General features: G+C 57.3%; 1 protein-coding gene across 3 annotated transcripts in view; it reads right to left on the reverse strand.

Annotated features, from left to right (window-relative positions):
- Positions 1-476: 476 nt before the first annotated feature.
- The window catches only part of STARD3NL (STARD3 N-terminal like), a 53,646-nt gene continuing 37,627 nt past the window's right edge, over positions 477-16,495 (reverse strand). For 2 of the 3 annotated variants that reach the window (XM_031951950.1, XM_023498648.2), the window contains exons 3-9: positions 12,008-12,085; positions 10,213-10,290; positions 9,481-9,534; positions 9,281-9,398; positions 4,653-4,754; positions 1,482-1,557; positions 477-943 (exon numbers count right to left, since the gene is read on the reverse strand). In XM_031951950.1, coding sequence (XP_031807810.1) covers positions 1,505-1,557; positions 4,653-4,754; positions 9,281-9,398; positions 9,481-9,534; positions 10,213-10,290; positions 12,008-12,085 — 483 coding nt within the window. In that variant the 3' untranslated portion in view covers positions 477-943; positions 1,482-1,504. Of the gene's footprint in view, positions 987-1,481; positions 1,558-4,652; positions 4,755-9,280; positions 9,399-9,480; positions 9,535-10,212; positions 10,291-12,007; positions 12,086-16,495 lie in introns of all 3 variants that reach the window. The other variant, XM_031951955.1, reaches the window with a different exon arrangement.

The raw sequence follows: 16,495 nt of genomic DNA on the forward strand, positions 1-16,495 counted from the left end.
TCCTGAGAAGCCGCCGAGAGCAGGACCACGACAGTGCCTTGTATATAGCTGGGGGGTGGGTCTGACACTCCGGCCTCAGTAATATAAATAAAAGGAGCAGGAAGGACCGGCCCCTGTGGGAGGGAAATGGGACAGATGAGAGAGGGAGGAAACAGAAGGGGCCCCAACATGGAGGAGCCAGAGGTGGGGGTTGGGGTCACTCTCTCGGGACAGGACCACGGCCCAGGGCGGAGGCAGAGTGGGAGCTGGTTGGGAATCCAGGCCTGGCCCCGTGGGGCCCTGAACAAGCACTGCCCTCCTCAGGCCTGTGACTATGCCGCCCCAGTACCGACTGGACTCACGTGGGAGCCCTCGGCGCCCCAGCCCATCCCCAGCCCGTCCCCAGCCCTCCCCGTTCAGAAAGGAGCCCAGATGGGAAGGCCGAGGATGCGCCGCCAGGCTCACAGACCCACCAAAGTAAAAGGTCAGAGGCCGAGGCTGGTATGTTGCCTTTTATTAACGGTTTTAAACTGTACAAAGAGCTCATATGCATGAATTATAAAACACACAAGGACATGTTATTTTTTAAAAAGAAATATAAAATAAATCTATGAGACAAATAAAACAATCCCATTTTGTGAGTCAGAAAACAAAATCCACGTACATTTTGAGTTACAGAAGAAAAGTTAGGTCGCTAAACTAGGGTGTCTATTGATTAGGAAGAAGGCGCGAGCCTTTCCCAGAACTACCTACACATCAGGAGATCGGTTTCAGTAGTGGACGACGGGGCTCGCCGCCCCAGGACATCCTCTCCCGGCCTCAGGCAGGCGAATGTACACGTGGGGGGCGGGACAGTCTTCCGAGGTATCACAATAAATAAATCCTTGATTAGCAGGTCGGCGCGGCTCCCCCGGGAGAGCCCCGACTCGTCCACCCGAAGAGCCGGCCCCTGGACACCTTCACACTACGGACACAGAGGGACACAGGGAAGTCACAGGTGGGAGACACTAGGGGGACACAACAAGCAGAAGCTTCCATGTTAATTAATTTTACTTTTTTTCTAATTTTTGAGTTCCCTTCCCTTCCCTGAGATGATAAGTGTCCAATAGAGGTAACACAAAGGCAATCACCCCTAAACTTGGCCCTAAAACTTACCCCACAAAATGGGCATCAGAGAGGCTGCCCCTCTCCCCTTATGTTCTCACATAAGACACTTATCTCACAAAGACATTTGCATGTTCAGCTCACACAGGGTGACCAGGACCTACAGCCCCCCAGGGTGACCAGGACCTTACAGCCCCCCAGGGGGATCAGCACCTACAGCCCCCCAGAGGGATCAGGATTCCCACCCTCAATATCTCCCCGGCACATCCCCAGACAAACATCAGGATGCTTCACTCCCTGAGAATGACGGCGACTTGCTGACTGACCGAGGGCCACCTCTGGGAATGGCTCTGTTGCCCCCCGCCATTGCCAGGCTCCCCTGTTTTTCAAACACTTACTTTCATCAACATAATTCTCACAGCTACAGGACCGGCTTCTCACTGTCCTGTTTTTCTTCCGATTCTTCATCAGAACCTGTGGAAGAGAAGGAAACAGCATTTAAGCTGCGCCCACTGTGTGCCCGACGCTCCCCACGTGACCTCTCGGGACTAAGTTTATTCCCACTTTGCAGATGCAAAGGCTGAGGGTCTGGAAGTTGGCTGGAAAGGAAGCGCCGGTGACTGCCTGGCTTCCCGAGAGCCGCCCCAACGGCCTTGCTCTGTCTCTGACAGGGTCCCAAGCACGGAGCCCCCGGGAACCCCACAGACACCTTAACTACATTTAACAGCAAAGCTTGTAATAAAGCATCTCCTGCTACTCTTATGGGGGGAAAGGAGGGAGAGCCGTGGGTCACGTGACTCAGAACATGCTCTGTGGCCGGAGCCAGAGTAGCCCTGAATGGGGGAGGGGCGCTTGACCAGTGGCCCCGGGTCCGGCTCGGGCCTCGTGCGTCGTCATTTTTATGAACTTGGGTCGAGGACGCCTGGGTGGGATGTTGGTAAAGTTCACGGATGGAGCGAGGCTGAAAGGGAGGGGGCCAGCTCCAGCCCAGGGAGTCCTTGCACAATCTCTCAACGAGCCTCCTCGGCTCCCAGCTGCCTCGTGGGGGTCCCCCAACACCCCCCTCAGGTGAGCTCCAGGCACCTGATGCTGCACCAAAAGCTTTCCCAATACCAGCCCTCCCAGCAGCCTGGGCCCCATGACCGGCCTCGAGGCACCGCCGTGCCTGCTGCCCCCGGGGCTAGCGGAGGGTAACTGACCCCCCCCCCCCAGCAATCTGGCATCAGGCCTGAGAAGGGCCCCCTCCCCGTCACCACCTGGCACCCAAGGGCAGCCCCAGAAGGAGGCCCCTCACCCGGGCAGCCTCGGGGTCTCGCTGGGGAGCAGCCCAAGCACGGCCTGGGGAGGGGGAGGCACATGAGCTGTGGCCGGGCTGTCAGGTGCCTGGAGAATACAGAGCCAGGCAGGGATGAAGCGATGGGGAAGGAGGGTCAGGGCAGGGGAAGGACAGGCCTTGGCCACTGCGGAAGCGCCGCAGGGGACACTGCTGCTGGAGAGGATGAAGGGAGCTGGGCCAGGGGAGATGGGGAGGGGGGCTCGCGGTACCCAGCCGGGCTGACCACCACCTTCCTGCTCCTTCCTTTTATTCTTTGTGAGAGGGAGGGATGGCGGGGGGGGGGGGGGGGGGGGGGGGGGGGGGGGGGGGCGGTCAATGAGGTCAAAACAAAAGATGGAATAGAAATTAAACGTTTATTAGAGATGTATCAGGGGAAAACCAAATAAAAACAGAAATCCCGGCTTATAACAGAGCGGGACCCCCAGGGAGTTCTGCTCGGGCCCAGCCTTTCCCATGAGCTCCCCCCTCTCATGCTCCCCTCCTCCCCCCCACCGAGAGGCACTCAGGCACTCGTTCATGGGAACTCACCAGTGACTTGCCACCAGCTCCCCAGACCCCAAGACAGGCCACCCCTCCCCCCACTCCCCAGGGGATCACTGCCCTGCAACCCCCCCACACCCCTGGAGATCACCGCCCTGTGCCCTCCCCACTCCCCAGGGGGTCACCATCCTGTGCCCCCCCACTCCCCAGGGGATCACTGCCCTGCTGCCCCCTGGGAAGCCAACTTTCTGGAGAAGGTGGCCGGGCCAGCTGAGAATGGGGGCTGAGCTCCGTCCCACACTCCCCCACCTTGGTTTGTGCCCCTGCTCTGAGCTGTGTCTTTGATGTACAACGAGTGGCTCTGGTTCCCCTGCAGCGTGCAGGGAGCAGGAAGCCCCGCTCTCAGCTGCGCGGTCCCCAATCATGCGCCATCTGCTGTGGTTTAACTGCTTCCTGCTCTGGACGCCCATTTTTAAAGTTGTGCCGCCAGCCCCGGGGTTCTGGGCCCCAAGCTCACTGTGGGCCGGGGCCGTCATCGGGCCCTGGACAATTGCCCGAGCCGGTCTGAGCCTTTCGGCTGCTCCCTCCCCAGAATGTGGCAGGGGCTTTCCCAGCATCCGGGGGTCTCCATTGAAGGAGGACGACAGCACTCCCTCCCTCACGTAGCTGCCTCCGCCCCCCACATGGCTGCCCCCCCCTGTGGCTGGCTGCCTCCCCCATGGCCCAGCTCCAAGGCTGCCACAGCAGCGCTCACTCAGGGGGGTCTACACCGAGCGCCCCCGAGAGCCCAGGCCCAGCCGTGGCAGAGCGCATCAGAGGGGCTGGAGGAAGCCATGAATGCCTGGCACCGGAGGCACCCACGCCACGCCCGTGCTGGCTCACAGGGCACCCCCCCATCCCAGCCTTTGGGGATGGCAGGGGCACCCCCGGGCTCCCAGGAGAGAACTCGGCACAATTTCTAAAAGCCGGTGGCTGAAGGATCAAACCCCTCCCCATGACCCCTCACACCCATGACCGTGAGCAGCCAGCCAACAGCTCCGACCCTGCCTCAGACACTCCGAGCTGAGTGACCCCCGTCCCCCCCCAGCTCTGCCTCCACTTCAGGGTCAGGGGCCCCATTAGCCGAGGGTGCGCCCTCCACACCAACGGTCACAGCCTGCCGGGTCCCTCCACACCCCAAGGAGGCATCAGAAAAGAAAGCCTTTATAATAGATAGTCGTTTTTAACCATTACCCCTGGGGTCTCAAACCAGCCCCGTGGGGGCAGGGGAGGGCACTTACACAGGCCCAGAATAAAAGAGCAAACCCCAGGGGGAAGCGCCCCAGGGCTCAGCATCCTGAGCATCCCAGTCCTAGGAGGCCCCCCTTGGGCTGGGCAGAGACCACCACCCACTTCCTTTGGATCCCTGTGAACGTTTATGTTCCAACGTGTTTCCTGGACAAAGCCCGCAGATCCACGGGCCTGGCTGCCAGGCCTCTGTACCACACTGGGCAGCACCAGGGAGCAAAGCCTGGCCAGGCCGAGGGACCCCCCATCCCTCCTTGTGGGGTGAGCCTGGAACTGTGGGACTCGGCCCAGCCAGAGGCACCGGGACACCCACCAGGAGCATCCAGACCCTCTTCCCTGCCTCCTTTGGGGGGCCTCCCTGAGCAGCGACCGGCAGGCAGAAGTACCAAGCTCCTCTTTAGGAATAGGCAAGGGGGCTTTCAAACACAGGAGGTGAGCCAAAGCAACGGCCCAGCACCCACTTTACCTGCTTCAGACTCAGGTGGGGAATAAAACTGCCCATCCGAGAGCCCCCCGGGCGGCTGGATGAGGGCCGCCCTCTCCGAAGCGTCCTGAACCAGCAGAAGTCCTGGAAGAGAAGGGGTTGGGAGGCATTAGTTGCCACGGAGGGACCGAGGGCTAGCATTCCCCCAGAGGTGCTCCCACATGCAGAAAAGGGGGTGACTCTGGAAGGCTCTGGAACCCCCCGACATTGGCGAGGCCTTTCTGCCCACCCTCCCCCCAATACAAGGCCCAGCAGGGCCCATGGGGCAAAAGCGGGCACGGGGGTTCCATCAGACTTTTCCCTCCCTCAGTCCCCGAGAACATCCGGCCTCCAACAAACAAGTGGCAGCGCCAGCCGAGGAAAGACCTGCAGCATCTCCTGAAGGAGGAGGTACTGGAACCTGGCAGCCTGGTACCTGGACAGGACCCAGCTAATAATGTGGAGCCAGGGAGAAGCTGCTGTGACATGAACAGCTTCCTGGTAATGACAGCAAGTGTCCGGAGCCCCCAGGAATGTTCTGGCTTTTTGGGGGACTCTGCACCCCTCACCTGGCACTAAGAAGGGTGTCCCTAAGTACCAGGCTCAGAGACGGAGGCCTTGCCCTCCGCTGATGGCCCTGCCTTGCCCTTGGCACCTCGGTGCTCTGCTGTCCTGGCACATTGAGCAAGTGGCCCGTGGGCTTCTCTGACCCCCGGCCACCACCTCGCTCCTCCCGGCGCCTCCTTCGTTTAACGGCTGCGGCGTGTCCGGAATGACTCGGAAAGCAGAGGATGGACCGAGAGAACCACCCCGGGAGGGTGGGGGAAGGGGCTGCTGCTCCTTCCTGTCTTTCCTTACATTGTAATTCCCTTCTTTTGTATTAAAAGTCCCTGAAAATGGAATCCTCCCTCCGGTTTCTTCAGTATGGGAGAGGAACACTCAGCTCTGGGCCAGCCCAGAGAACACACAAACCCAGGAAGGCCTCTGGTGACCAGCGTGCCCTCCTTTGGAAGAGCAGTGCATGTGCCGCCCTTCTAGTGACCACTGCATGTGTCCTGTTAGTGACCAGTGCATGTGCTGCCCTTTTCTGTCCTTTTAGTGTCCAGTGCACCCTCCTTTGGATGACCAGTACGTGGGCCGCCCTTCTAGTGACCGGCGTGTGGGCCCTTCTACGCCCAGGACTGGCACTGGGATGTGCAGGCCCGGGCACTTACAAGCACTTAGCAAGGGCTGAACCACCAAAGGGGCCAAATGACATCTCCAAGATGGAAACGGCCGGGACTGGCTCGTCTTTGACCAGATGAAAGTGAGCAGGGGACAGCAAGTCCCCTCATCATCGATGCCCTCAGAACAAAGAGTCCAAGGTTGGGCCTTTGGGCTTCCCCCTCACAGCCGTGAGCTGCAGGGACAGCCGTGGGCCAGCTGTGATGTGACTCATGGTGCTGTCACCCTCCGGCTTTGGGTCCAAGGGATTCCACAGCCTTGTGGCGCTCCCCAAGGGGCTGAAAGGCCTTGTTTCCAGCTCCCCTTCCTCCAGATCCTGCTGTCGGGGCACGGTCACTGGGAGCCCAGACACAGGAGCCGGGCCACCTGCCCCCAGGGGCTGGCCTGGGCACGGCCAGAGTACGGCCCGGGAGCCAAACACACCGGGCTCAGGTTCTAGGCCCAGGGACCTGGCATGGAACGCTGGCACAGTTTCTCTTAGAATGGTTGTGGCTTGTGCGCCTTACAAAGTGTGAGGGGCTCTTCTACTTGGGAGCAGTTATCAGACTGGCATCCTATGTGCCAGGGATCGTGGTCTATGTCTGGGGAGTAGGAAGCGTCTCCTCAGCAGCTTCAGGAGGAACCTTCTTGTTCCTCCAGAGCTGCATCTTACCCCCAATCTCCCAGATATATTTTGCTTTATTGGCTGACTCGTTATCAATCAATCAGGATTGATTAAACACCTACAATATGGCAGGCACCATGCTGGGGATAAAACGTAACCCGGTCCCTGCCCTCGAGGAGCTTGGTGCCTGGCCGGGGGCAGAACCCCGTAGGCAGGTTAAGAGAAACGAGACAACATAAATGTGGGGAGGGGGTCTCTAGCGGCTGTGGGGAGCTCAGAAAGTCTTGGGGAGAAGGAATTCCGAAGTGGCCCCTGAAGGAAGGCAGATTTTAAGAGGGGGAATGAGAAGGAAGGACGTGTCACAGGGGTGGCCTGGGCAGATGAGCAAATGCAACACACTGGCACGGTTAGCTGACATTTGCACTCGTGCTTAGAGGAAGCCTGGTTTCCTGGCTGCGCTCAGGGGTCCTGGGCCTGACCTGCTGCTCTTCCAAAAGCAAACTCCGCCCAACCTCGAGCCCCTACTCCGAGTAAACAGCAAAGGAGCCTCCTAATGACTGAGTCTCCCACTTGGTGCCTCCATAACTCGGGCCCTTCCCGGCTGCAATCCCGGCGGGCTCCACTCACCGGTACCGTAACCAAGGCCTCCGGCCCACCCGGCATTCTCCCCCAACCCCAGCAGGTTGCAACCTCCTGCTCTCCTAAACCCACTCCAAGTCTCCCCTGCACCTGCCCCCTCCTCGGGCTGCCGCCCATCGCTCTGCTCCTCATGAGGCGCCCGCAGCTCCCGGCACTCGGGCTTCTGTCCACCCCAGCCTGCCGGGGCCCGTCCTTCTTGAGACTTCCTCCCCCTTCTCTCAGGCCTTCGCCACGCTCTGTCTTTGTGCCTGGCCCTTCCCGAGAACGAGCCCAACTCAGGCTTTACAACGTGGTCCTTCTTCTGACATGGTCCTGGGCACTCCGCTGCCCCTGGCCAGCCACCTCCTCCCCCTCCTCCTCCTCAGCCGTCCGCCATCGCTGGGGCTGCTGATGCCACTGGATAAAACAATGGCGGAAAGGCGACGGAACATGCCAGATGGAGCCGGATCCACCAGAGACTGCCAAAAGGAAGGGAACGGGCTCTGGAGACGGCAGGAGCTCGAGGTGTGCCACCGTGGCAGTGCCTGCCCACTGGCACTGAATCACCAGACAGAAAAAGACGGCCTCGGATGGGAGAGGGGGATCTGAGGTTGTTCTGGAAGGAAAACTAGCAGGAGCACAACACGTCCTTCGCCAAAACTCTGCCCAACTACAAAAGCAGCCAGAATACACCAAACGCAGAAGCCGTGAGAAACAAATAACCCCCGCCAAAAGCGGGAAAAGGAGGCAAAAACACACAAAGAAAAACAACAGCAGCTCTAAAAAACCCCGAAATGCCTTTTGTTAAAGTAGCCCAGGAGATAAAGGCAACAGCAGGACAGAAACGGGAGAACAGGCTGAAACTCCAGGGACATTTGCTGACACAGGGCTCCCCGTGAATCCAAGAGAGGGGGACCAAATGGGAGAACAGGGAAGAAGGAAGACAATGATACACAGTGAAGGGAAGATGTCTGCCATAGCCTCCCAAGAATGAAAAGGCCCCCAGGAGAGAGGAGAGGAAAGAAAGAGGCAATCGCTTCAATGGGGGAGCACTGTCACCTGTGGCCAACCTGGGCAGAAAGATGCTGCGGAATGGGGGACAGGCACCCAGAAGGGGAGAGAAGGAGCCTCTAAGGATGGCCTCCCACCTCAGGAGAAGAGGCATCAGAGGCCTGGGGACAATGGACATTAAAAACGGGGAAGCACTCGGACCCCGAGAGATTTCATGGCGCTGAAGGCAGGCGGCAGACACGAGCTGACAACCAAGGCTGAAAGCATTTCTACCCTCCTTATCTCCTCCCGAAACTGCTACCTCTGAGAGGGAGGTGCCACGGAACCCGGGAAGGAGCCAGATCGGCAGGGAAGGAACAAAGGGACCGTTTAGGAGAGGGATCCCTCGGGGTGCACAGAGGCGCCAGAGGAGGGGCAAGTCCAGAGGCAAGAATAGACCGTCTAGGACAGACGGAAAGGAAGGAAACTAAAAAGGAACAAGAACGAGGATCACTTTTTAGAAAAGGAGCAGAGAACTCTCCGAAACAACAGACAAAACAAGCAGAAAGGGGGGTTCCACAAATGCTTAATGAGCCCAAGTTTCTGGCCTGGGGACACTGTTCTGGGCAGTTCGTGTGTGTGTGTGTGTGTGTGTGTGTGTGTGTATGCAATATGGGAGGAGGAACAGCAACCCTCCCTCCTAGATTTTACTAAAATTATATATATGTGTGTATGTATGTGTGTCTATATATATATGATTCAATGATAAATCTATCCAATAATTTAAAACTAATATAATCATATTCTTCTATTACTTATTGTTTGCTCTTTAACTTATTTTTGTATTCTTCAATATCTGATTAAACTGGAATCTTATTAATATTTATTTATTTATGTATATAAATACATATAATAAATGTAAAAATAATGTTTATATATAATAATTAATATTATGACTGCATCATCTTAAGTATCACAGCTTATCTCTACGATGCATCTGCTCTCATCCCCGTTGTGTGACAGGCTCCTGGAAAGCCGGGCCATGTTTTATGGACCTCAGTGCCTCCTTTGCACCCGGGAGAGGGTTTGGCTCTTTGAAGGTACAGAAGGAATGAACGACTGCAGGTGGGCTCTGAATGCTGGGGGGCCTCCCCCACCCCAAACTGGCCCCCGCCGCTGGGAAAGGGGAGCTTACTGTTGTCTTCCTCCGCTTCTTGAGGCAATACTTTGAAATCCAGGAACCAGGTTTCGATCCAAGCAAGGATGAATGAAATGATGGGCAGCACGTATCCAAAAGCCCCCTGGGAGAAGAGCTGAAAAATGAAGGGGGAGCGGGGTAAACCTTGGCTGTTGGCGGGTGGAGGAGGCACAGGGAGGAGGGAGGGGAGCACTTACCTTGGAAAGAATGACTTTGACTAATAAAAAGGCACTCGTCACAGCTGTCGTCAACTGAAAGACAAGGATCAAGTTCAATTCAGGGGCTTGAAACAATGAAATGCTGATAATCACCTTGTCTGTCACAAGGCCCGGTTCCCTAAGGCAGATCCTGCAGTGACTCAGAGACACCAAGAGGGAGCCCAGGGCTCCCATGGGACCCCCAGGCCAGGCCCGCTCTGGCACATCCGGGCGTGTTCTGGGAAGTTACACCTGGATGGTGGGGGGCAGGGAGGGAGGTGCGAGGGGCACTGCTCCCATCCTTGTGCCAGACTGAAGACGGGCATCCCTCAGTCACACAACTGACCCTGTAAGCAGCCAGCTGGCTCTGGCCTCGGGGGCAGCCCCGCCCTGAGGAGCTCACTCCCCTCTGGATGGTGCCATCCATGCCAGGCCTGTGCCCACCTGGAGATGCCATCTCCCTTTCCTCCACCCCCTCTGGCCTTCTTGAACCACATTTGCCCCCATTAGAATTAGAGGGACCAGCTTGTTGACTTGTGTCCAGAGCACTACCACGCCAGCATTCTGGGCAGCCTGGGCCTCCGACGTCCCAGATAACAGGGGGCCCTGAGGTGCCCTTGCCCAGCTGGGCTCGCTCCTCACCGGGGCAGAAGGGGCAGCGAGGCAGGGGGAGGGGAGACGAGGCAGGGGGAGGAGGAGTGAGGTGGGGGGAGGGGCAGCGGGCACACTCACCGCTACGGCCCACCAGTGGCGCAGCCTGCACACGGCATATGCGAGGATCAACACTTTAAACCGAAAAACGGCCAGGAGCTGTTTCAGAAAGAGAAGAAAAAGAAGGTCCTTGTTTTAAGGGTCCAGGACAGGCCGGGGACACGTCCGGGGTCAAGAGCAAGGACCGCAGCTCCTAACGCTGGGGCCACAAGGGTATGGAAGTACCTAGAGCAAGGCGGGGAGGAGTCGGGCCCCGGCAGGGAGGGTCAGAGCTGAGCCCCAGGTCAGCGCTGGGCCAGCCTGGGCCATGGGAAGGGGCAGAGAAGACCAAGGGACTGATTGGTGCCAGACGGGGGCCTGCCGGGCAAACGGTCCAGGAGAAAGGAAGGGTGCGATGGCAGGAAGCAAGCGGCCCCCAGCGCCACCAGAGCCCTCCTCACAGCCTTACAGGGACGCCATCTTTGTGTCTGACCACACACCCTATCGGTCTCCTGGAACATGGAGGAGAGCATCCTCTGGACCTCCATGTAAGGGCCGAGCTGGCCCCGGCCAGGGTCCTGACTGCGTGCTGGCCCTGAGAGATAACCTCCCCCTCTCCCCTTCCTTCCCCCACTTCTGGCTCGAGGGAGCTGCCCACAGGGCCCATGCACTGTCCTGGTGTGTCTGGCTTGGTTGGGAATGATTTTAGCTGTTTTCAGTATTCGGAAGTCTCTAAAAGGCTTTTTCTGTGGCCATTTTCTCCATCATCTCAGAGGCTGAAGGTTGGGTGAGTCCCTGACGTTGGCCTGTTTCTCCCCCTGTCTCCTCTGAAATCTCCATTTCACCTGAGCAGGCAAGGGCTCCTCACAATCCGGGGGGACAGACCTCCCGCACCTTACAGAGGGTCTGGCCTACTGACAGCCTCTGGGAGCCCCCTGGGAGCCCCTCGCACCCCGCTGAACTCTGGGGCGCCCATTCTGTTCCCGTTGGCCTCTCCTACTGAGTGGTCACCAACTTTTTATAAAGGTTTCTCTTCTCACTCCCCCCTTTCTTTCTTTCTTTCTCTTGCTCGTTCATCTTTGCCGGGTGCAAGCTAAAGCGGTTCTTCCCGAGCTGCGGGGATTCTCGGATTCTGACTGTGTCACATTTGTGCTCCCTGAAGACACGGGTTCAAATCTCAGCTCTGTAGGATGTGTCCCCAGGCAAGCCTCGGGCCTCTGGAGCCCAGCGTCCTCCTGCCAAATGTGGCCTCGGCCAGGAGGAGCCGAGGCTCCCGGGACCACAACGCCCGCCTCGCGGTCACTCCCTTCTCCTGGGCCTCGGCCTTCCCCAGCCTGATCCCCCCCAAACCTCCTGAGAGTCCATGCTGAGACACTGGCTACGAGTGAGGGCAGCCCGGAGCCCAGCCCGCAATCAGGGAGCCCCGAATCCACGTCCAGCCTCGGGTAAGTTGTGTGACCCAGCACAAGCCATTTCCCTCCTGTCTGTCCCGACGTCCTCGCCGACCACAAAGGGCCGCCGGGAGAATGAAACAGGACAATGTTTGCCCAGCAAACACTCGGCGCCACATAAGAGCGCTCATCCCTGGAGGGACAAACTGACTTGTAGGGAAATACGCTGGTGCCCCCGTCCCTCCTCGGGCTTTCCAGGAGGGATAAGGGAGGAGCGGAGACGGGGCAAGGAAGGTTTGCGCCCGATGTGGAGGGGAAAGCCCAGATGCCATGCCCTCTCCCCGAGGGCAAAGGGCAGAAGGGCACAGACAGGCCCGAAGGTCACAGTGCCCCGAGCGGGGCAGGGGCTGCAGCAGGCCCAGGCCCGGGACGCGACAGATACTCACAAATATGTCAAAGTAAGAGGAGTAGTAGTCGTACTGCACCACCTCCTTCTCCAGCGTGGTCTCGATGCCCCCATTCACCTGGGCGGGAAACAAGGAGAGGGAAGGGCAGCAATGAACCAGAGCCCATGCCCCCTCACGGCCCCCTCGCCCCCTCCTGGGACCTGGGGAGCAACGACGCCAGAGCAGGCTCTGTCTGGGCCCAGGGCCGCCCGCCCACGGCAAAATGGCCGCTGTGCACTTTGCAAAGGGCAGCAGAAAAACAGCATTAAAAAAATTACTCATGAATCAGGAGCCCAGAACAGGGGTCTCCCTCTGCGGCTGGTCTGCACCGTGACCTCGTGCTCTCCCTGGACGAAGGGCAGCTTCCCTGCTGTCCCAAGCTCTGGGCCAGACAGTGTCCCCCCCACCCCGAGCTCTGGGCCAGCCAGTGTCTCCCCCCCGTCCCGAGCTCTGGGCCAACCAGTGCCCCGCCCCGTCCCCCACGCTCTGGGCCAGGGGCTTTTCATGCTCCCGCTGCAGACCCGGGGAGACTGCTTTCTCTCCCGCTCCCGGGTCATAGGCCACCATCTCCCACTCACACAGACAAGAAGACACAATATTTCCCAAACCACAAATTGCCGAGCCCCACCAGCCTGACCTCTGCCCCCTGTGGACAGGGGAGCAGCCTGGCCAACCTGGGGAAGGGGGTGGGGGTGGGATCCCGGGAAGCAGCCGAGCAGCTGCCCCCCACGCCGTGGGATACCGGGGAGGGCTGCCAGGTGGCTCGTGCCCATGACCCCGGCTGCCAGGAGCCTCAGGCTGGTACTTCATCCCCAAAGTCTGAGGCTGCAGCGGGTTCTGCCCACTGGGAGTCGGCGCCAAACTCAGCAGGGACACAGGGCACCCCCAGACCCCAGGTCCGTCAGCCACTAGGTTTGTGTCGGGCCAGAAATAGAGAAGGTCAGTGCTCCGGGGACTCGTGGCATCAGCTCATGGGCACCCCCTCCCCCCCACCAGTCTGAACAAGACAGGAGACCCAGGCTGGAAAGGGAAAAAAGGACAACCAGGAGCTCGAGAGGGAGAACAGTGCGCTCAGGGAGGTTCTCCAACCCTCACGGATTGTAGGATTTAGCCCAGAAGGGTCCTCAGAGATCATGTGGGGAAACCCACTTCACAGATGCGGTGACTGAGGGCTATAGGTACAAAGTGGCAGAGCCGGAGCTGGGGCGACTCCAGAGGCCCCTAAGTCGGCCCCTCCCCACTTCACAGCAGGAGACAGGCCCTGGAACATTAAGTCTCAGGCATTAAGTCTCACTCCAAGCCAGAGCTCCACCTTCCCTTTCAGGAGAGGAAAAAACAAATAGAGAAAGGCCCTGAGTGGGCTCTCAGCTCCAGTCATCGAAATGGCAAACAACAAGTGGTTTTCCGTCATCCGAACCAAAAGCAAGTCATTCCTGACTTCCCAAGATGGGCCGAGATTGACTTTAAGCCCCTACGGTGTTCCGGGGGGAAGAAGGGGGGTCTCCATAGAACCACTGAGAGCTCTCGAAGGCGCCTCCGGCCCAAAGTCAGAGAAATTTCAAAGCTTTTCCTGGGCTTGAGATTGTTTACTCATTCCCCGCCCACGGTCCGAGGCCGCTCACTTGGGAGTCAGGCCGAAGTGGAAAGAAAGGAGCCCGTGGAGAAAACACGGCCTGGAAAAGGAGGAACAAGGGATTCCCGGAACGATCCGGGAGGCCTTCTGTTCAAGTGTTGGTTCCTGCGTATTTTGTATTTATTTGTGTTGCTATTTTAAATGCTCGATGAGCTGTCTCTGCAAAGAGCATGCTGAGCCTCCTCGGCTGGAGCGCCCACTCCAGGACAGACTTTCAGAGAAAAGTGCTGGGAACTCTGGGAAGAAGAGAAAGAAAGGGGTGGGCACTGCCACAGAGCTTGTGACAAGAGGAAAAGGCTGGCAGTAATCCGACTCCTTCCTAGCGCTCGGGAAGAGGCTCCAAAGTGCCTGGGAAGAGGACCCAGAGGTCATGTCCCGCGGGCTGAGGCTCTACAGAGGAAATCAGCCCAGCAGGCTGGGACACCAAAGGGCATCGTTCCGATGGGAGCGCCCCAAAAGGCCCAACACGGACACCCAAAGCCCAGCAAAGCGAGATTGTGAAAGACGCACAAGATGGAAGCGAGAGCGGCAAAGTGCCGAGCTCATAGAGAGCTACAGGAGGCAAGGAGAAGGAAGGACAAGAGGAGGGCACAAGAGGGGCAGGGACAGAGGGGCTCAGGGGGACGGGACAACCAGAGGCAGAAACTAAGACAAACCGAGAAACTGAAGTCTCATTTTGCTTCTCTTTTTTTAGGCCACAGAGAACGACCCTCACACTAGAAACAGAAGGCCACAGATGTCACCGAGGGCCCAGATGCCCAAGAGAAGAGAGCCCATAACCACCTGCCCCTGGTGAATTCAAGTCACCCCCATCCCTGACTACCAAAAGAACTAGTGGGTGGGCCTGGCATGTCACTGTTGAGAGGATCAGGAAGAACAGACAAAGCGCCTCAGGACTGAAAAAAAGACAAGGGACCAGCTTTCAAAGAAGGAAAGACAACAGAATCTAAAACTACAGGTCAACGGGGAAGGGACATGGAGCACAGAAATCACTCCAAAACAAACTTTTCAGTAATGGTAAGTGAACGTCTAGAACATCTAGAACAGGAAGAGGTGCTCGCAGAGCCCGTAAAGCTGCATAGAGACCCAGCCCTAACAGGACATCCCTGGCTCCCTATTTAGCTGATGTGGACCATCAGGGATCCCACCACACCGACACGTGGGAGGGTCAAGATGGAGCAATGTGTCGGATGCCCCATGTTGTTCCTTTGGACCAAAAAGTAAGAGAAGTGATGATGTCCCTCAGCAGATTCAGGCTCCAAGACGTGTCATCGACGTTCCCATGTGCCCCTGGAAGGAGGTCCCCACAGGAGCAGCCCAGGGAGCCACGCCTGGTTCCAATACTGTTTCCTCTTTGGTTTTTCCCTAACTCAGGTTAAGGCACACATCTCAAAGAGGGAAGAGACAGCTAATAAACTAGATGATGAGTCAGGATACCCCAGAATCCTGAGAGATTAGGATGCTGGGCTATATCTAAAATGATGACATATAGGATTTGAGAAACTGATTTCAAAAGCATAAGAATCATGTTGAGGCAGCACCTTGCCTGAAAAATATCCTGGACATCCACACTGTGACATGGTGGCCAAAGAAGGTTACTGCCAATCAGACCTATTCCATAATGGCCTGGCTGCTGTGGGATGTGAGGGGATGGAGGCCCGTCAGGCCCTCCCCCACTTTCCAGGTAATGGGGATGTCTTTTTCAAGAACAGCCTGGAAGATCATTGGTCTGCTGGCTTCTGCGGTGTGGAAACATGGTCTCTACTGTGGATCTCCACCATGGTCCTTCTCAACGCTAGAGTTCTGTGACTCTGTGTTTTTCCCAACAAAATTTATCTGAAAAAACCCAAATAGTCTATGCAGAGGTTCCAGAAGAGTCAGTCAAGTGCTAAGCAGGGCCCGTTCTCCTTGATGCGAGCCTTCTAACCTAACATTTAGCCCAGCACAGACTCCCAGCCAAGTACTCGGGGCCAAACTCCCAATGTTCCTCGATTGAGTCTGGAGACCCCGAACGAGAGTGGGGCCTGTCCAGCTGAAGGAGGATGGCAGGGGAGTGGTACGGGGGAGTTTATCCAATTCTGTTCCATTTTTCCTCCAAATCTAAATGGAGGCACAGATGGCTTGGTTATCACATTGTGAGATGTGAAAGCAAAAGGAGAAGTCAACAGCCTCGGAGGCAGAGCTGGGATGGATCTGCCAGGGTAGTGACCTGAAGCACATGAGCACTTTGCTTGCTCTCAGCAAATCCCAGATCTGATATTCTGATGTAAAGAAACCGAATACACAAGGGCAGGTGAAAGGGAAAGATGGCGTGAGGCACTCACCTGAGGTTCAGACAAGGAGAAATAAGTAACTAAAGGACTCTTGGCCCATTCTCCTATTATCTCAGAGTATTTGGCTGGGCTTTTATTTACTTTAAGGGACCAGAAGCCAAAGAGAGTTGGGAAAGAAGCACCAATAACTGCTACAAGCCAACACTAAAAATCAAGCATCAACCTAGAGAAACTGATCAAAGGAAAGGAAATCACAATGGCAGCCGCTCTGCCGCCCCCAACACAGGTGCTCAAGCAGAGGAGGGTGGCTTGGGACAAGCTGGGCTGGTAGCCGGACATTTAGAGCTGGGAGGGACTTCAAGGATCACTTGGTCCAACTCCCTCAGCTGACAGATGAGGAGACCAGAGGTTCAGAAAGGTTCGCTGCAGACTGTTCATGGCCCAAACATGATGGTCCTGAGCCTGGAGCAAACATCAAATCATAGCCACAGAGTATGACAATGAAGCCTCCGTTTCCAGTAAATAAAGGATGCAGACCTCCAAATTCCAAATTCACACAAAGTAGAAATGAGTTTGGAAGTC

Source organism: Sarcophilus harrisii, chromosome 1, assembly GCF_902635505.1.
Source record: "Sarcophilus harrisii chromosome 1, mSarHar1.11, whole genome shotgun sequence".
NCBI lineage: Eukaryota > Metazoa > Chordata > Mammalia > Dasyuromorphia > Dasyuridae > Sarcophilus > Sarcophilus harrisii.